This window comes from Microcaecilia unicolor, chromosome 6 (genome assembly GCF_901765095.1).
Source record: "Microcaecilia unicolor chromosome 6, aMicUni1.1, whole genome shotgun sequence".
Classification (NCBI taxonomy): Eukaryota; Metazoa; Chordata; class Amphibia; order Gymnophiona; family Siphonopidae; genus Microcaecilia; species Microcaecilia unicolor.
In genome coordinates, this window is record NC_044036.1 from 228,628,069 (window position 1) to 228,649,357 (window position 21,289).

General features: G+C 42.3%; 1 protein-coding gene across 2 annotated transcripts in view; it reads right to left on the minus strand.

The window, feature by feature from the left end:
- Positions 1-21,289, minus strand: part of LRSAM1 (leucine rich repeat and sterile alpha motif containing 1) — a 1,377,704-nt gene that overhangs the window by 701,264 nt on the left and 655,151 nt on the right. For both annotated transcript variants that reach the window (XM_030206572.1, XM_030206573.1), the window contains exons 12-13: positions 16,475-16,597; positions 4,561-4,700 (exon numbers count right to left, since the gene is read on the minus strand). In XM_030206572.1, the coding sequence (XP_030062432.1) occupies positions 4,561-4,700; positions 16,475-16,597 (263 nt within the window). The remainder of the gene's footprint in view (positions 1-4,560; positions 4,701-16,474; positions 16,598-21,289) is intronic.

The following is a 21,289-nucleotide window of genomic DNA, read 5'->3' on the forward strand; positions in this document are numbered from 1 at the left end:
CATTCTCACAGCCCATCAGCATACCAATTGCCAAGTACTCACTATACTCTTGAAGTCCCACAAACTCTCCCATGTATATGGGAGAATTATGCATGGGTAATTCCTTGCTCTTTTCCCAACACTCTCCCATTCAATTACCAAGACCCAGTCATGTATATTATTATTACAGCTATGAGCTTTGGTTCAAGGTCTGAGACTTTGGTTCAGGATCTAAAATAAGGAAAAATCTTACAGGTCCATGACTTTAACCTGAACTTCAGTGTGAGTGATCTGTTGTGATATTCTGAGGCAGCAGAATGAGGAATGGGAGTGAGTGGAAAAACAGAGTAACATCTTTTAGCAACATTGTGGTCACAGATGTTTTTGAAAAACAGAACAAAATGGCACCTCAGGAAGATGACTTAGTCTTCCAGTAAAAGCTAGTCTATTGTTAGCTTTTCCAGTAAATACTAATCAACTCATTACCATAGCCAATCAGTGTTAACTATGACATAAACATAGATCCAATAGGGTGTGCTTACTGTCATGTTATCTGTATCCTGAATGGACATATAAAAATGAGTGTACTTCCTATTTCAATGGAGAGAGACAGCCCCAGCTGGTATCTTTGAACCAGCATAGCTGCTCTCTCACATGAGAAACCAATCAATTGTATCTGAATTGGCAAGTAATCCAATTGCTTTCTCATAAGTAGCTTTGAGTCTTTTATATCTACTAATTGGCTTTGGCATTAGAGACTCAGACCCAGAGAACACCTATGTGTAGCTGTGGTACTATATTCCCATAACTAATTGGTTGTACATGTCGCTTGTATATTCTTTGGAGTCTCAGATATAGAGGTAATTTCATGTAGCAATATTCTGTACTCTCAGTGAGATATCACTGATCTGTTAATTGTACAAATACTTGATGAGTTATCTAATAAAGAGCAAATTGATGCAGCCTTGGGTGATTTATTTACTCCTAGGTATTGGTGGGTGGACTACCGTCTTGGGAGGGATAAATATACCCTAAAATTAAACAGTCATCTTCTGATCTATTTCCCTAACTCTCCCCCTCCCCTCGAGTTCTAGTCATCTGCTCTGTACTCTGTTCCCCTTCTCCCCCCCCAGACCCATTAATGTTCTGTTCTCCCCTCCCTCAATCCTATCAATCTTCGTCTCTGTTCCCCGTCTTCTCTTTCCTAGCCCTAACTACCTTCTAGAGTGAAAGAGTAGCTCAATGGTTAATGTAGTGGCCTGGGAACCAGGTTTGATTCACACTGCAGCTTCTTGTTATTCTGGGCAAGTCACTTAACCCTCCACTGCTCAAGTCTGATCTCTTGCTCTTTTCTCTCCACTCAACTTTTCCCCATCCCAACATCTCTCTCACCTGCCCCCCACCCCCATGGGTCCAGTGCCCTTCCCCTCGTATTTCCCACCCCCATATTCTAGTTCCCTCTCCTCTTTCCCCAGCTCCCACGAGCTGGCATCTCTCTCTCTCCCCTCCCACCCCCACACAGTGTGGCATCTCCTGTCCTTTCTGTCCTTCCTCTACCCTCCAACCATGCGATCTGGTATATCAACCTCTCCCTCTCCCCTTCCATTTCTCCTCCTGCCACCCATGAGTTCAGCATCTCTCTCTCTTTCCTCCCCATTCCCAATCTGGTATCTCTCTCCCTTCCCTCCCCTCTCTGGTCCTCTTTCCCTTCTCTCCCCACCCCAGCACTGCAGGCCTCAGACCTTCCAGCAGTGCTGGAAGTCAAAACAGCCTCACCTTCTGATGGCCCCAGAACTATTCCCTGTGCAGTACCCCACCTAAGCAGGAACAGGAAGTTGTGCAGAGAAAAAACCTCCGGGGCCACCAGGAGGCAAGCCTGTCTTGACTGTTGACACTGCCAGAATGCCAGAAGTTCAGAGGACTGCAATGTCAGGGTGGGGAGAGACGGGAAAGAGAAAAATGACCACAGGAGAAGGGGTGTTGGAAGGGAGAGAGATACCGGCCAAGTACACACACACACTCTGAAATTGGGTTGCACTTGCCACCCCGTGCCATCCTATTGCAATAACTATGCAACCAACTGGGGGGAGGGAATGAGCCAAGAATGGAGGAGCTTTGACCCCTGAGGTCTCCCCATACCTATGACCCTGCTTTAGCAGTCTCCCGGAATAAAACATTTCAAGCCTCGTTACAAGCTTCAAATGCCTCCTACTTTACAGTAAATCATGAAATTTATTATCAAAGAAGAGATTTTGTGTAAAAGTTCCTCTATTTGTAGTACATTGCCTCTTGCCCTCACTTATTGTAATCCAAAGTAAAACATGGTCAGAAATGATGGAGGGATTGATCTCGAAAGGAACAAGAAAGAGGGAACCAACAGCACAATAAATGAAGCACACCAAAAGAAGCAAGATGGGCCTCAAGAATGGGTGTGGAAAACAAACAGGCTGCATTTTGGTGTGATGCCTGTGTCAAGCGTCAAGGACATCAATGGTGCAATAAAGACTGATTCCTCTGTTGATCCAGTATAAAGGGACATATCCATATAATAGAATGATAAGAATGTCACGTTAAAGTAATATCTACTTGAAAAAGATGCGTTTGGCTTTACAACAACGCATGCAAGAGGTTGCTGCTTCAATAGAGTGTGAAAAAAAGCACTGATCTCTGCATCTTGCAAAGCAGGAGAAAGAGATTTGGAGATTAATAAATAATCAATGCAAGACTGTGTAGAATGAGCTTTTGAGAAATGAGTGTAATCTCTGTTGCTAGGATGTAGACCAAAAGACCATAAAACGGTATCCCTCTGGTATAATCTATAGCAGTTACAGAAAAAGCATGGGACTTAATTGACTGTAGTGTCAACAACATAATTAAAATCCCCTCCATACACCAAAGGGATCAGTCTCCAGGGCTCTGAAGTAGTACCAATGTCCAAGGCCAACTGCACCATCACCCATATGAGGGTGCAACATTTAGAAACTAGAGTTCTTAGCTGCAGACATCTCCTCCAAAAATCTGTCAGAGCCCTCATAATATACCTGCAATTTTGCTGGGTATAGCAGAAAGAACTTAATTTTTTTCTCAAATAATGTAGCACAGATGGGAGCAAAGGCTCTTCTCAATGACACCACCCGAGCTGAATAGTCTTGAAAGCACAAGATCTTTTTGCCTTCAAAGGTAAATGTCTTCCCAGAACGAATGGCTCTCAACACTGCTTGTTTATGGCTATAATTTAAAATTCTGAATATTACAGCTTATGTTTTTGTGTAAGTCTGTAGCGGTGGGCCAACTTCACCCAATGCAGGCCTCTGTGTGTCTCATTTTGCAGGGATTGAGGAAGCCAAGATTCCAAGAAACCTACCAGCTCACTCTCTAAATGTTTTTCAGGTATGCCAATCAAATGCAGGTTATTTCTTTGTCAATTTTCTAAGTCATCCAATTTTCCATCTCAAGAAGTTTCTTTGCAAGGTGTTCACACTGTTGCTCCATCATAGTAACTCTGTCCTCCAGGTCAATTGTTCGTTGCTGATGTTGGCCAAATTGTAGTCCAAAAGCTGTCTAGGCATTCATATACTGCTTCTATCTTGTCATATAAATCTTGCAACTTTTTGTCGAGTGCAGCTTCCACTGCTGCAGTTATCACTGCTGTTATTTCTGCATCGAGGTCAAGCATACGGAGGGGATTGATGGGCCCTGCAAATTGGCCATCTTGCCTTCCGGTGCTTTTTGATTCTCGTTCTCCCTGAGCAGGGGTTTTGCCAACATCGTATCAGTCCCTGGACTGCTGTAACTATCACCACTTACTTCCTCTTCCTCCAAGTTAGGAAGCATTCCAAAATGCTAAGAATCAGCCAGTATGGTAACATGATCAGGAGAGAAAACTCAGGAGCTCCTAAGTTCAGCATCCACTCCTCTCTATAATGCGTTATTATAATCTGCAAAGAATAGTGAGCCAAATGCAGCATGTCAGACAAAGCAAGAAATGTTTCACTAGATCTCCTCTGTTAGAGGTGAAACAAAACCTGTCCATGTATGACCTGTCTAAAGACAGAGAAAACGGAAGGATGCTGTCCAGAGTATTTCCCAGGTCTCTCTACATCTCCTCCATGGAGTATAATACATTCAATCAACAATTTGGTCTTCTAAATGTAGGACACTTTGTGTAAAGGATAAGAGACCTGCCCCCCTCTGTCTCTGAAAGAAAATAAAAAGTGACTGTATGAAAGAAACTGGTATTTTATTTTTCAAATCTTTTCTGAAACACAGTTCTAGCTCCTTATTCCTGTCAATGTGTTATTTGCAAATCATCCGAAGGGCAGAGACAAATGGAACAGTCTCTAGGAAAATGCACACCCATGCATAGGAGCCGCCTCTGTGGGTGCTTGAGCACCCCCAATATTGAGAAAATTCTTTGTATGTGTCCCAGGAAGGGTTATTTCCACTGGGCTTAGCACCCCCAATAATGTTGAAAAGTTCGCTCCTATGCACCCATGTTTGTCATTGTAGCAGTGCACCAGTTAACAAGCATGCAAGGAGTAATATAATGGTTGAAACAGAGTAAACAGATGAAGAACCCACCTGTGGTTTTCCTCCAGCAATTTCTCAATTCGACTGGAAACTTCATGCTCTGTTTGCTTCAGTTGAGCCTGCAACCTTAGACGCTCATTCTCCAGATGCTGCTGGTGCTCAGTAAGACCCTTCTCCAGCCTTACCTGCTCCTATGGCACAAAGAAAACTGCATGTATTAAAAAGAGACAGCAAAGTCACTAACTCTTGGAGTCTATACACATTAGAGAGAAAAACGGGGATTAAGGAGGACAGTAAACATTAACATGTAAACAATTTCCACCTTGATATCTGTTGAAAGGCGGTATAATAAATGTTACTAAATAAATAAGTAAACCTTTTCTCAATTTGCTGACACATTGATGGCTTTTCTACTATTGATACTGGTTCTTCCTAACACTAGGCATGCATGCAACATGTGCAATGCTTTTTTCTATTAGGTATTAATTATACAACTCTTTTGATTAGGGTGGGATAAAAGTAATAATGGACCACGCCACTTTGTGCTCTAGGTGACAAAGATTGCATATATGCACATTTGTCACAGTCTTACCATGAACTCTGCTGCTGGGGTCTGCGCTGCCTGCACGCGGAGGGAGCAACCCAGCCATCTCAGCAGCATCTTCCAGTCCGCGAGCGCGTCCCACAGTGACATCAGATGACATAATGGAGTGGGGCATTTAATCCCAGCTAGCCTGGAGTTGGACGCTTGTGTCGTTAGCTGTCCTAGCTGCTACCTTGCTTCTGTGGGTCCTGACATGTTTCTGCTGCTCTCCCTGACCAGTCAGTTCAGACTGCTGTCTGCTGTGTGAGTGGGTTCCAGCTCTACCTTCTGTCTGCCTGTATGCATGGGTTCCAGCACAACTCCCTACTGCTGTGTGAGTGGGTTCCAGTTCTGCCTTCCATCTGCCTGTGTGTGGGATCCTGCGCAGCCTTGTCTGCCTGTATGGGTTCCAGTGCAGCCTTCCATCTGCCTGTGTGTGTGGGTTCCAGCGCAGCTCCCTGCTGCTGTGTGAGTGTGTTCAAGTTCAGCCTTCCAGCACTTATCTGGTGAGTGGGTTCAAGTTCAGCCTTCCAGCACTTATCTGGTGAGTGGGTTCCAGTACTGCTTCCCACGTTTTCCTGTGTGAGTGGGATCCAGTAAAGCCTTCCTGCATTCTTCTGTATGAGTGGGGTCCTGAGAAGCCTCTAGTTTATGGTCTTTGTCCAGTTCAAGACCGTGGCCTAGTTTAGACATATTCTGCCTGCTAGGATTCAGTCTATCGTAGACTGCTTCTATGAGCCAAGGGCTCACTACCCTTTCTTTTGGCCGAAGATTTAGCTCTATTCTGTTCCATCAACATCAACGCGCTGAAACAATTATGTCATCCCCAATATATGGGAGGGTCCTTGCTTATTCATACACTTAGGATACATTTCTTACCAATCAATCCCGTTTTTCAAATAAAAAGCCATGTGCACCACCTCCAACAGGGGATGTACTATTCTCTAGCACCGAGGATATGTCTCCAAGAAGTTCTGCCCAGGAGGGAAAGGTTAGGACAGCTGTTGCAGTTGGTGATTCGATCATTAGGCATACAGATAACTGGGTGGCTGGTGGAAGTGAGGATCGCCTGGTGACTTGCCTGCCTGGTGCAAAGGTGGAAAACCTCATGCGTCACCTAAGCAGGATTTTAGATAGTGCTGGGGAGGAGCCGGCTATCTTGGTACATATGGGTACCAATGACATAGGAAAATGTGGGAGGGAGATTCTGGAAGCCAAATTTAGGCTCTTAGGTAGAAAACTGAAGTCCACATCCTCCAGGGTCGCATTTTCAGAAATGCTCCCCATTCCATGAACAGGACCCAAAAGGTAGGCAGTGCTCCGAAGTCTTAATGTGTGGTTGAGACAATTGTGCAGGGATGAGGGATTTAGATTTGTTAGGAACTGGGTGACATTCTGGGAAAGGGGGAGACTGTTCTAAAAGGATGGGCTGCACCATAACCGGGATGGAACCAAGCTGCTGGTGCTAACTTTTAAAAAGGAGATAGAGCAGCTTTTTAGCTAGAATGGGGGGGGGGGGGGGGGGTGGAAACAGACAGTCGCCCAGGAGCACATGGTTCAGAGTGGAGTATCCTTGAAGGACACTATTGAAACAAGACATTTAGGGAATCCCAGTAGAGAGGTTTCAACCATGCTGAAAGTAAGCCAGGTGTGCTTAATGAGAGAGCAGGATAAAGGATGTACATTATCCCCTTCAACTTCTAAGCAGCTTGTAGATCAAAGGAAAAAACACAATTTGAAGTGCCTGTATACAAATGCTAAGCCTAAAAAATAAGATGGGAGAGTTAGAATATATAGCACTAAATGATGAGGTAGATATAATAGGCATCTCAGAGACTTGGTGGAAAGAGGACAATCAATGGGACACTGTGTTAACAGGGTACAACTTGTATCGCAATGATAGAGAGGATCAAATTGGAGGGGGGGGGGAGTTGCGCTATATGTTAAAGAGGGAATTGAGTCAAATAAAATAAACATTTCACATGACACAGATGGCAGCGTGGAGTCATTATGGATAGAAATTCCATGTGTGAAGGGAAGGAGTATTGTTGTAGGGCTGTATAGACGGATGAAAAAATGTTTACAGAGATTAGGAAAGCTGGGAAATTGGGCAACGCTATAATAATGGGTGATTTCAATTACCGTAAATCTTGGAATATGTAGAATATAATCACCACTATCCTTGAAATTCTACAACTGGTTAAGTGTTCAAGGGTGACTATGGACTCTCAATTATTAAAGAACGTGAAGAAAAAAGACCTCAGTATAACCGGACACTCCTCTTTATAATGGACACACCTTTTAGTTAGAGAGGGAACCTGGCATTCCCGCTCAGACATACAGTATAAATAGCCATTGACAGCCCAGACCAGTCACTTTTATTTTTTCCGCGTTGACGGAACGACCCAGAGTTTAACATTTTCAGTCAGTCAGACATAGTCAAAATTCAGCAATTTGATGTATCTCAACATCTATTTGTTATGTCTCAGAAAAAAACGGGCTTTAAAGCGTGTGCTACATGCCCTCGAAAATTATCCCTCACAGATTCTCACATTAGATGTTTGCGCTGTTTGGGAGAACATCACGATACGAAAAATTGTTTTGCCTGCAGGAGTATGTCCCAAACATCACTTGATATTAGGGCATTCAAGTTACAACAATATTTGGCAGTGGCGCAATCGGAGTCATCATCTGTAAGTTCTTGTAACAAAAATTCAGCAGTCATGTCTGTGACAGCATCAGATGCCCCAGCTGTTGTGGAGGATCATGTTATCCCTGCTCTCCCCCTTGCCTTAGTGCCCGGGGATCAGATGTCTTCTATTCCTGCTCTCCCTCTTGCCTCAGTGCCCGGGGATCAAGACAATTATTCGTGTAATGGACAAAGAACAGCTCACGATGTTCTCCTGGACGATGTCAGGTTCGGAGCTTGACGCTGACATCAACGATCATCAAGATCAGCTGATGATCGACGTTGATATGGGAATCGTTGATCTCAATCATTTTCTTCAGACTCGACTTCGGGCAGTGAAGTTGAGGAATGGCATCGAGGGTTATCTCGGCATGGGCGTCCGTCTCGTCATAGCTGTTCTTCCCGATATCGCCATACTTCTAAACATAGTTGTTCTTCTTGCCAGAGCCGTTCTTCTCGTCATGCTCGTACAGGAATTAATTCTCAGATATCGAGGTCTTCGTCGACTTCCTCATCTGATGTTCCTTTGAGAAAACTTAGTAGAGCAGATTCTCATTCATATCATAGCTCTTCAAAGTATAGGGACGCGCGACCTTCAAATTCTCATGCTTCTTCTAGAGCTCATTCATCTTCCTCTTCCATTACACAATTAAAGCTAATGGATTTACTCACGAAATTACTAGAGAATCAGCAGAAAATGCAAGACAGTAAGCAGGTTAATTCACCTCAGACAGTACCAGCTAAAACAGCCTCTCTGCCTCATACACCTCACAGACAACAGTTATGGTCTGTATCTCCTTCCAATTCGGTACAGGAGTGTTCATCAGTAAAGTCTCAACTAAATTCACCAGCCCCTTCCTTGACTCATTCACTTCATAATAATCATCAGACTCAGCTAGGGCAGGGAATGCCTTCCAATTCAGCTATGCCCTCTATGCATCAGGAGGAAACTTTACCTGTGCAGGATGAATCTTATAATAAGTTTTTGCAAAAATTGGTGACCGCATTGAACATACCTCTGTCTACTCAGGGTGATAGTTCTGGTGATAAAAGGTCAGTCACAAAATATTTGAATTTAGTTAAGCAGTCAATAGCCCTGCCAATACCTCAAGTGCTTCAAGATCACCACAAATTAATTTGGAATACGCCTTATTCCATTAGACCTACTCAAAGGTCATTAGAGAATAAATACAAGGTTCAGGAACCTTTAGGTCATGGTATGACTCAACTTCCTCATGCATCGTTGGTGGTGAAATCTGCCATGCGGCGCAATTAAGTTACAAAAGGACATCACTAATCATCCACCACCTAAGGATTTAAAATTCACGGACATCTTAGCAAAAAATAATTTTCAGTCTTCAATGCTTTCAGTTCATACGGCAATTCATATGTTTCATCAAACAGAATATTTATATACTATAATGGATGACTTGTCTAAACTGCAGTCATTGCTTCCTTAGCAAGACATACTGCTTTTTCAACAAATTATAACTAATTTTGAGGAGAGTTCGAAGCAAATGATCCATACCACACACGATCAGTTTGACACTTCACTCAGAAATGCAGCGACTGCAATTGCGTCAAGACGCTTATCGTGGTTACGATCATCCGCATTAGGTGAAGATGTACATGAAAAGGTAGCTGATGCTCCATGGTAGCTGATGCTCCTTGTTTGGGGGACTCTTTGTTCGGAGATAGAGTTAAACAGTTGATTGAAGGTCTTAAGGACGATTGTACAACTCTTGATACTTTAGAGCAGGATAAGCAGGAACCTTCTAAATTAAATTATAGAAGATTGCCTTATTTTAATACGAGAAACAGATTTCAACAACGGAAGTCTTTTGTTCATCAGCGTCCTGCTTATCCATTTAAATCTCAGTCTCATCGTTACAATTTTCACAATAGACCAGGTAGAGAGCGGCGTTTTCAAAAACCTGTTCAGACATACCTACAGCAAAAACTCATTCCTTCTTTTTGACCCTTCACATGGTCAAAGTCCGGTGGGGGGCAGGGTTCAGCAATTTTTCAGTGCCTGGACATCTATAACAACGGACAAGTGGATTTTGGATATCATTCAACATGGTTATTGTCTGGTATTTTTACAACCCCCACCGCTTCGATCACCTACACGTCTTCAGGTTCCAACTTCTCAGATTTCACAGTTACAACAGGAAGCTTGCAGGCTCCCTGAGCTCAATGCTATAGAGAATGTACCTGCTCATGACACGAACAGGGGTTTTTATTCCCGATTTTTTCTTATACCCAAGAAGGATGGGGGCCTCAGGGCAATCCTGGATCTAAGGCAACTCAACAAATATCTCCCAAGGCAAAAGATTTCAAATGACATCTTTACAGACAATACTTCCTTTATTAAGACAAGGAATATGGTTTTCAGCTTTAGATCTTCAGGATGCTTACCTTCATATTCCTATTCATCCGTCTTCAAGACGATTTCTTCGGGTTGTGTGCCAAGGTCACCATTATCAGTTCAAGGTCCTGCCTTTTGAGTTAACATCAGCTCCCAGTGTGTTCTCAAAGGGTGTCATAGCTCCTGTTGCACAATTACATCGTCAAGGGCTAATCCTTTTTCCATATCTCGGTGATTGGTTGATTGTAGCTCAGTCTCCACAGGAGAATCTTCAGCATTTGCAGATGACCATTCTTCTTCTCGAAAAGTTAGATTTAGTGATCAATTACAAGAAATCACATTTGATCCCAACTCAGAGACTGACGTTCATAGGAGCAGATCTTGTTTCTTGGCAGTCTCTAGCGAAGCTACCACTCAATCGAGCTCAGGTTCTGATAAAGTTAGTTCAATATCTTCTATCAGTAAAAATCAACACTGCTCGCACTGTTCTAGTTCTGTTAGGACATATGGCTTCAACAGTTGCTGTTCCCCCCCTAGCACGACTACATATGTGTCCTCTACAGTGGTATTTAAAGAGACGGTGGATTCGGTATCTACACCCTCTTTCTTCCAAGATACCTCTTTCCAATCGTATCAAACTACACATGTTATGGTGGACACATCAGCAAAATCTTTTGGTGGGAGCTCCTTTCCAATCACCTCTACCAACCAAAATTCTTACCACAGATGCATCCAAGGTTGGTTGGGGGGGGGGGGGGGCAAACGTAGGTCACTTGTCAAGACAAGATCACTGGACAATTCAAGAGAGCTGCTATTCCATAAATCTCCTGGAATTGAGGGCAGTCAGATTGGTGTTCAAACGTTTCAACATCTACTTCAATCACAAGTGATATAAGTTTGTGTAGACAACCAGGTAGCAATGTTTTACATAAACAAACAAGGAGGTATGGGCTCCCTTCGTCTGTGTCAAGAAGCTGTCAAACTTTGGACTTTAGTTCTATCACTCCATTCAGTGATTCAAGCAGTTTATCTACCAGGACGAGAAAATCACATCGCAGATGTCTTAAGCAGGAAACGTCAACCTCACGAGTGGTCTCTCAAGATCACAGTTATTCACGTTCTTTTTCGGAGTTGGGGTTGGCCTCAGGTAGATCTATTTGCGTCCCCACAGAACAACAAATGTCGCAAATATTGCTCAAGGTGGCCTTCAACACAAAGGATAGCTGCAGAAACCTTTACTCTCCCTTGGACAAATTCTCTGTTTTACGCTTTTCCTCCAATTCCTCTCATTCCAAGAGTGTTGTAGAAAATCATGCAGGACAGGTCATCTGTGATCCTAATCACACCATATTGGCCGAGACACACATGGTTTCCTGTGCTAACACAGCTGTTTTCCAGCTGCAGTTTCTTCCTCTAATTCCAGACCTCATATCGCAGAACAGTGGTCAGCTTCTACATCCAAATCTCAACAAACTTCATCTCACCGCTTGGTATCTTCAAGTAAACCATTAGATTCTTCAGTTTTCTCTCAACCAGTTCTTAATGTATTGTTGGCTTCCAGGAAACAGTCAACTAGACTAGTTTATGCAGCTAAATGGAAAAGATTTCGATGTTGGTGTATACTACATCAGGTCAATCGAATTATTTGTCCAATTTCTATATTATTGGATTATTTCCTTTATTTATCTAATTCAGGGATGGTTGCTTGTTCAGTTAAAGTCCACATTGCAGCTATCTCTGTTTTTCATGATTCGATTGATGATTTCACAGTAATGGCGCATCCTATCACAAAGAGATTTTTGAAAGGTTTAATGAATATTAACCCTCCTCTTCAGCTACCTCCAGTAGTATGGGATTTGAATTTGGTTTTGGAAAGGCTCATGGAACCTCCATTTCAACCACTTCATTCGGCTACCCTTCAATTTCTTACTTGGAAGACGTTGTTTCTGGTTGAAGGATAGGAAACAGAGAGTGGGGTTAAATGGGCAGTATTCACAATGGAGAAGGGTAGTTAGGGGGTTCCTCAGGGGTCTGTGCTAGGACCGCTGCTTTTTAATATATTTATAAATGATTTAGAGATGGGAGTAACTAGCGACGTAATTAAATTTGCTGATGACACAAAGTTATTCAAAGTTGTTAAATCGCGACAGGATTGTGAAAAATTACAAGAGGACCTTACGAGACTGGGCGCCTAAATGGCAGATGATGTTTAATGTGAGCAAGTGCAAGGTGATGCATGTGGGAAAAAAGAACCCGAATTATAGCTACGTCATGCAAGGTTCCACGTTAGGAGTTACGGTCCAAGAAAGGGATCTGGGTGTCATCGTCGATAATACACTGAAACCTTCTGCTCAGTGTGAAAGTGAATAGAATGTTGGGTATTATTAGGAAAGGTATGGAAAACAGGTGTGAGGATGTTATAATGCCATTGTATTGCTCCATGGTGCGACCCCACCTTGAGTATTGTGTTCAATTTTGGTCGCCGCATCTCAAGAAAGATATAGTAGAATTGGAAAAGGTGCAGCAAAGGGTGACTAAAATGATAGCGGGGATGGGACGACTTCCCTATGAAGAAAGACTAAGGAGGCTAGGGCTTTTCAGCTTGGAGAAGAGACGGCTGAGGGGAGACATTATAGAGGTATATAAAATAATGAGTGGAGTGGAACAGGTGGATGTGAAGGGTCTGTTCATGCTTTCCAAAAATACTAGGACTAGGGGGCATGCGATGAAACTACAGTGTAGTAAATTTAAAACAAATCGGAGAAAATCTTTCTTCACCCAACGCATAATTAAACTCTGGAATTCGTTGCCGGAGAACGTGGTGAAGGCACTTAGTAGAGTTTAAAAAGGGGTTAGACGGTTTCCTAAAGGACAAGTCCATAAACCACTACTAAATGGACTTGGGAAAAATCCACAATTCCAGGAATAACATGTAAAGAATGTTTGTACGTTTGGGAAGCTTGCCAGGTGCCCTTGGCCTGGATTGGCCGCTGTCGTAGACAGGATGCTGGACTCGATGGATCCTTGGTCTTTTCCCAGTGTGGCATTTACTTATGTACTTATGATAGCATGGTCAATGCACACAAATACATTGAAATCTTCAAATGCATGCTACCATCAGCTCAGCAGTTGTTTCCCAGAGAGTGGTGGATGCTTAGAAATGCCCTCCCGCGGGAGGTGGTGGAGATGAAAACGGTAATGGAATTCAAAAATGCATGGGATAAACATAAAGGAATCCTGTTCAGAAGGAATGGATCCTCAGAAGCTTAACGGAGATTGGGTGGCAGAGCTGGTGGGGGGGGGGGGGGGGGCGGGCTAGTGCTGGGCAGACTTCTACAGTCTGTGCCGTGAAAATGGCAGATACTAATCAAGGTCAGATATACACAAATAGTAGCACATATGAGTTACCTTGTTGGGCAAACTGGATGGACTGTGCAGGTCTTTCTCTGCCGTCATCTACTATGTTACTATCCACCTTATAATTGAAAAAGAAAAACGCCTATATTCCGACCTAAATCGGGAGATGGACGTCTTTCTCTCGCGGGTGCCCAAATCGGTATAATCGAAAGCCGATTTTGGGCGTCTTCAACTGCACTCCGTTGCGAGAACGAATAAAGTTGATGGGGGTGTGTCGGAGGCGTGGTGAAGGCGGAACTGGGGCGTGGTTAAAGGCCGAGCAGAGATGGGCGTCTTTAGGTGATAATCGAAAAAAAAGCCGTTTTTACCGTGATTTTGGGTCACTTTTTTTGGACCCTTTTTTTTCACTAACAAGTCCCAAAAAAGTGCCCCAACTGACCGGATGACCACTGGAGGGAATCGGGGATCACCTGCCCTGACTCCCCCAGTGGTCACTAACCCCCTCCCACCAAAAAAAACCCACTTTACAAACTTTTTTTGCCAGCCTGTATGCCAGCCTCAAATTCTGTACCCCCTTCCATGACAGCAGAATGTGTTCTATCCTCTGACAGCCTTTCCCTGGTTCTGATGTGGGTCTCGGGTGAGTGGGACACCTTTTCTGTTAGGTGCACTGCAGAGTCACATGAGCAATGCATTGTGGTGGGTGTAGGGTATTGCACTCTGTGATTCCACTAGCTTGTGTTAAATGCTCACGATGTTGGTAGTTGGTAGGCTGTACTCCCATGGTGCTTTTCCCCCTGCTAACTGGGTCAGAGTGTGCCATGTTGTGTTTCCGGTAGTTCATGAGGTAGTGGCCATTTTTGTAAGCCAGTTTTAGATCCCAGTCATGTGTTAGCCACGTTACAGCACTTAGTTCTTACCTTGAATGTTGCTGAAAGAGGGCATTGTACACCATGCTGCCAGCTCAGACCTACTGCTAATCTCAGTAGCAGCGAGACTCGTTGCCAGTGAGGCACAACCTGCGATCTGCAGTTAACTGTGAGTAAAGGTGCTTATTCAAATAAAGGACGTTTTCAGCGAGATTAGTCTTCAGGTGTCAACTGCTGTGCCAAGGTTATTCAGCAGCAACAAGTCCTGTCCCTGGAGCACTTTTAGTGGGTACTGCAGTACACTTCATAGTAACATAGTAGATGACGGCAGAAAAAGACCTGCACGGTCCATCCAGTCTGCCCAACAAGATAAACTCACATGTGCTACTTTTTGTGTATACTCTACCTTGATTTGTACCTGTCCTCTTCAGGGCACAGACCATACAAAAGGTGTGGATCAAGGACTCAGGAAGCAGCTTGTGGGATAGACAGAGGAATACAAGGACCAGGATTGAAAGCCTCAGCGAGTAAAGTAAGTGAGGAAAAACCCCTAAAAGACCAACCAGTCCTGGCTTATATTTCAGCACCTATTCAGGCAGGCAGACCCAGCCCATCCCTCCCCGTACCGCTTGTGGTGGTAAATGGGAGGCCTCTGAAACCCACTGTGCCCATATGCAGTTGCCCCCTTCACCCCTAAGAGCTATGGCAGTGTTGTACATTTGTCCCTCCCACGACCAAATGGCTTGGATTAGGACATTTCTGAGCTGGGCGTTTTTATTTTCCATTATCGCAAAAAAAAAAAAAACGCCCAGCTCAGAAAGGGCCAAATCCATGGGCATTTGGTCCGTTCAAACCGTATTCTCAAAACAAAAGATGGACGCCCATTTTTTTCAAAAATACAGTCTGTCCCGCTTCTTCACGTACCCGTTTTCAGACATAGACGCCCATGGAGATGGGCGTTCACGTTCAATTATGCCCCTCTATGTTACTTTTTCCAGGATTAGAATGCACCATGCCATCGAGCAAAAATTGTGACAGACTGAAGAAAAAGAACTAGGTGAAAGCCAGCATAGTCTCCAGATCTCAATCCAATTCAGAATTTATGGCATAAAGTGTCATATTGGAAATAGCTAAGAGACAGCTAGGGAACAAAAAATATATATTATTGATTCTCTTATTACTGCCTGGAACTGTGTCGTAACTCAGGAACAACTCCTGAAGCTGGTGCACTGCATGCCAGAGAGATACCAGCAGATAAAAAAGAACAAAAGCTAGCCAATTTAGTATTGAAAGTCAAAACTGTTCAAACGGCTCTTTTCACGGCCACTACAAGTAAAAATTAATTCCTAGAAGAGACTAACATCAATATGCCTGATAGTAGTTGTATTATTTAACTGAAGTTCAGATACATACATTTGTATTGCATGGCACAGTAGTACAGACAAGTTCCCCCTCCAGCCCCCCCCCCCCCCCCCCCCGAAAAAATAACATCTCAGTTGACATTCTCATAGAAATTTATAGTCTGAAAGAATGCACAATTGAATTTTGATAGTAAGCATGTGCATTGTCTTTGAATTCTGGAAATGAATTTGCCATACAAGCAAACAATCCTACAAAATTTGTTTTATGACAAGGTGATGCAAAGGTTTTTCTGTACCTTCCCCTACTCTTCTAACAAATCAGTGACCTACACTGGTTGAAGATATCTATAATTAGTACAAGTGGATGCTAAGTCATCTATCAAATCAATGATGCTCACTGGGAAAGAAATGTATATTCTTTGACTCATTACAGTTGGATACAATTCACATGGGTCAGGAGGAGTGAAATGGGGAAAGGGGTTATATTGTAATTGGCACTGGTATTCACGGAGATTTCCTTGTTATTTTCTTTTAATTATTATACCTGTTCATTTTCCATCTCCCTTTTCATAAAGTGAACTTTTCAACACTAATGTCTCATTTTCTGTGATTTTCAATTGGGATTTTTACGTCCTTTTCTTGATCTTGTTTTGAGATGTTTAAACTGAAAAAGCTTAATAATAATAATTTAAAAAAAGAATAAAGATGACCACTGAGGACATATGGTTCAGAACATACCTCTTTTACTATCTGTAAAATCTCATCCTTTTGGTTGTTACTTTGCAGGATGAGCAGAGCACGTTCTCGCTGTCCCAGGTCGAGACGACGCTCAAACTCCAGTTTATCCAGCATTTTCTGTTCCTGAAACAGCACAAAACAGAAACAAGACTTTTAGTAGAGCATTGGAGATACTATTACTGTTTCAAAAACAAGATTGAGCTACTATTGTCTGGATAGATGGTCACCCTGGTATCATGCAAATGCTCAAATAATGACTTTTCTTTTTTTTGTTGTTTCAGACCAGGCGGTTTCCTCAATTTCATAAGAGCATAATGGTGTGACCCTCACCTTGACTGCTGTGTGCAGTTCTGATTACCTCATTTCAAAAAAGAAAAAGAACTAGAATGAAGTTCAGATAGGGGCAACTAAACAAGAAAGTAGATGGAGCACCTATCTTACAACGAAAGGCTAAAGAGGTTAGGGCTCTGTAATTTGGAAAAGAACAAAAATTAAGTCTTACATGAACATTCTTTTCCCTGTAGTCATAGCAGATGAATCCAGAAACTTATGGGTTATGTCCATCTCTCAGCAGGTGGAGACAGAGAACACAAACTGAACTGTGTTATATAGGACAGAATGTATTTCTGGTCAGTTAGTATTGCTTTTAACAAAGCAGAAAGAAACAACAAATACCATGCAAATAAACTTCTCTTTTCTCACAAAGAAGAGCAATGAATTATGAAGAACTGTAACCTGCAGAAACAGCAAAACTCAAAGCAATAACCTAGACAGAGAAACTAACAAGGCAACTCTGACATAAATGACAGAGGGTGAGGTTCTGGATTCATCTGCTATGGGAAAGAAAATTAAATTTTCAGGTAAGATATCATTTTTCCTTCCTTGTCATCAGAGCAGATGAATCCAGAAACTTTTGGATGTAGCAAAGCAGTCCTTAATCTGGGAGGGAAAGGGAAACAAAAAAATAAAAAGAACTGATGCACCAAAATTTGTGGTAGCAGCGACATCCACTCAATAATGTTTGAAAAATATGTGCAAGGAAGATCATGTAGCCAGCCAACAAAACTCTTCAAGATATTGGGCAAGTCACTTAACCCTCCATTGCCTTAGGTACAGAATTAGATTGTCAGCCCGCCAGGGACAGGGAAATACCCAGTGTACCTGAGTATAATTCACCTTGAGCTACTAATGAAAAAGGTTTGAGCAAAATCCAAATAAATAAAAGAAAAAGAAAAATGTTTGCTTCCGCCCATGAAATGGAAAGTGCCTGAGTAGAGTGAGCCCTCACAGAGGCGCTTGTTTACTAAAAAGAATGTATGCTGAAGAAATGCACTCCTTAACCCATCATGCTATAGTAGCTTTAGAAACTGCATTTATTCCTATTTGGACCAGAAAAAATGATCCGATTGATGGAATTCATTAGTGATTTCTAGATAATAAAGAATAATTTGATGCACATCAAGGGAAAATAACGTGCTATATTCCCTTGCACAATCCTCCTTCCTGAAGGTAGAAACAATGGCTGATTAAAAGGTAGAACACTGGTATGACCTTAGGTAGAAATGAGGGAACTGTTCTGATAGAAACCCTAGCCTCAGAAAAACAAAGAAATGGATCCCGACATGACAGGGCTTGGAACTCAGAAATTTGACTGGCTGACATTATAGTCACCAGAAACGCAGCCTTCAATGTGAGATCTTTAACACAGCTTTCTTTAATGGCTCAAAGAGCGAGATAGGAACAACTTTGAGTACCAGATTAAGATGCCACTTAGGACACGGAGAATGCAGAGGGGGTTTAAGATAGTTGACCTCTTTAAGGAAATGTACCACATTTGGATGAGTTGTCAATGGATATACGTCCTCGACAGCAGGATAGCACAGCCACTTGTATTCTGAGTGAGCTATAAGCTAGACTTTTCTTAAAGCCATTCTGAAGGAAGGCTAAAATCTGCAGCAATGACAAATGAAAGAGAGCAATAGCCCTCTCATACGAACATAAGAATAGCCATACTGGGGCAGACCAATGATCCATCTAGCTCAGTATCCTGTTTCCAACAGTGGCCAATCCTTGTCACAAGTACCTGACAGAAACCCAAAATGTAACACCATGACTCAAATAACCTCCAGACTCAAGCATACGTGGAAAAGGTGGAATATTTCCGTTCCTGTAGTAATGCGGAAATTACGTCCTGTAGATAGCCTTTCTTCCTTAACTTTGACCTCTCAATAGCCAAGCCATAAGACCAAAGGGGGCCTACTCTCTCAGGGGCCCTTCATTTGGGGAAGGCAAAAGGGATTGTCCACGAGGAGTTATATTAAAATCCACATACCACTGCCTCCTGGACCAATTTGGTGCTCTAAGAATCACTAGTCCCAGATGAAGAAGAATCCTGAGTAGCAAGCGGCCAGGGTGGGAAGATGTACAGTAGTTCCTTTTCCGGCCATTCCTGAAGAGCATCTATTCCTTCCAAACTGAACTAGTGAGAAACCTTTGTATTGTTGTGAGATGCCATCAGATCCAGTGCGCACAATCATGCGAAAAACTGCATCTAATAACTCTCATTCTCCCAGATCCATAGAATTTCTGCTGAGATAGTCTGCTTGGACATTTATTGCTCCGGCAATATAAACTGCTGAAACCATGGGCACATATCGTTCTGCCCACAGAATTAATAGACAAGTTTCTAGAGCAAGCTGCACACTTCATGTGCCTCCATGCCGGTTTATGTAGGCTACTGTTGTCAGATTGTCCGACAGGACCCAGACCGGGTTTCCTGTGAGTATGGCTTGAAAGGCCCGTAGAGCCAGTCTGACAGCTCAAAGTTCCAGACGATTGATGGCCATGAGGCCTCCACCTTGGACCAAAGACCTTGAGCAGTGTGATGGAGACAATGAACTCCCCACCCCTTCAGATTGGCATCCATTATCACCACTACCCAGTGTGGCATGATCAACAAAGTTCCTTATAAAAGAATGTTCAACTGAAGCTATCACATAACACTGGACTTTGCTTGAGGAGTCCAAAACAGCAGACAATTTTAGCCTCGAGACATCGGAGACTAGCAACACAATATTGACTGTTGTAGGGGTTGCATATGAGACCTGACCCAGAGAACTACATCAAAAGTTTCTGCCATAGATCCAAGGACTTGAACATAGTCCCAAGTGCGAGGACTCTGAACTTGAAGCAAGTGACAAATCTGGTCTTGAAGTTTGATTCTCCTGTGATCTGGAAGAAAATCTCTGCCCTGTAGAGTGTCAAAACAAACTCCCAGATATTCCAGACTTTGCAACGGCTGCAACTGATTTTTGAGAGGTTGATTACCCTACCCATGCTCATGTTTTTGATTCTCTGGGCATTCTCCACCCTGTTCTCATTGTGCCCCAGGATGAGAACACTTAATAGTAACACAGAATACTGAAAACATCACATGGTGACCATTTTTGCAGCAGTTTTTACAATAGGCAAAAGACAGACCTTTTATTGTTTTTTACCCTGTCATGTTCTGGGCAAAGCTTTGGCTTTTTATCTATTTTTGAATTTGAGATACCACCTCAAATATGCATCCCATATATATATTAAAAATATACAGCATATAGTTACAAAAAGTAAAACCTGATTATAAATATTCAAATACAGGAAGCAGTAAATACAATCACTGATAATGCTCACAAATATCACAATTTGATCTTTTTACTTTGTATACTTCAAATTGTGGTATTTGTGAGAATTCACATGGAGAAAAAGCATAAATGCTGGTGCTGTCCGAAATCGAGCAAAGGCATACAAATTTTTGAATAGACAGATTGAACAAATACAACAGCAGATTGATGCTGCCAAATATTGGTTGGCACAGAAAGCAAATCCATAATTGGTTGGATATGTATCAAATATTTTTTTAAAAAGCGATACGATATACATTGATAAAATCTGTGTGTAATTTGATGTGTCATCACATTTATGAGTCAAGTTTTATTTTTGAGTGATTTGATGTGGTATCACTACTGATTTATAAGATAATGTTTTATTGATTTGGATGACTTCATAATAAGGTATAAAAAATAAAATAAAAAAAAAAACCAGAGAGTGATATTAAATATATTTGTTTACTTTAACATAGGAATTGAAACAAGGTAATTAATAAATAAGTTTAAGATTGTGTAATATACCAATTGTATAAGTATAGTATAACTTTAGTATTTTTCTCTCCTTTGTTCAAATGTCAGATTCATACAAATCACCACATCAAGATTTGTAAAAATGTGAAAAGGAGGCGTTGTTAAGGTTTAAAATTGAGGGGTGGTATTTTTAATTGGAATACAAGTGTTTTTTTATAACTTGACTTGTTTTTTTTTTTTATATAGCCAGAGTAATTAGGCCTGAGGTCTACCTAAGTGAAAAGAACCAGACTGGTTGTTTGCTCAAATTTGGAACAGGGACAAATACACAGGTTTGGAAAATAAGACATTTTGTCAGACTGACTGACCCTCCTTGATAAGGGATACACCTATGGGCATACGCCTACAATAGGCATCAGAAGAACCATCTGACATTATCTCATGAGGAGAAAAAACAAGTTGTTTTTCTCATAGCTTGCACAGGGAAGATTCTAGAACTGACAAGCTTAGTAGTATAAAAGAGGTCAGACTGACCTAGAAGGACAGTCTGGGGAATGGCACGGAAGTGAACTGAATTGGAGTAGCTGCAGAAGAAGGGGAGAGGAGGTGCAGCAAGGTGGCTTCAAATTGGAACCCTGACTACTGAAGAGGAAGACTGCCCAGCCTCAAGAAAGGAGGTTTGCTGTCTTCCAAA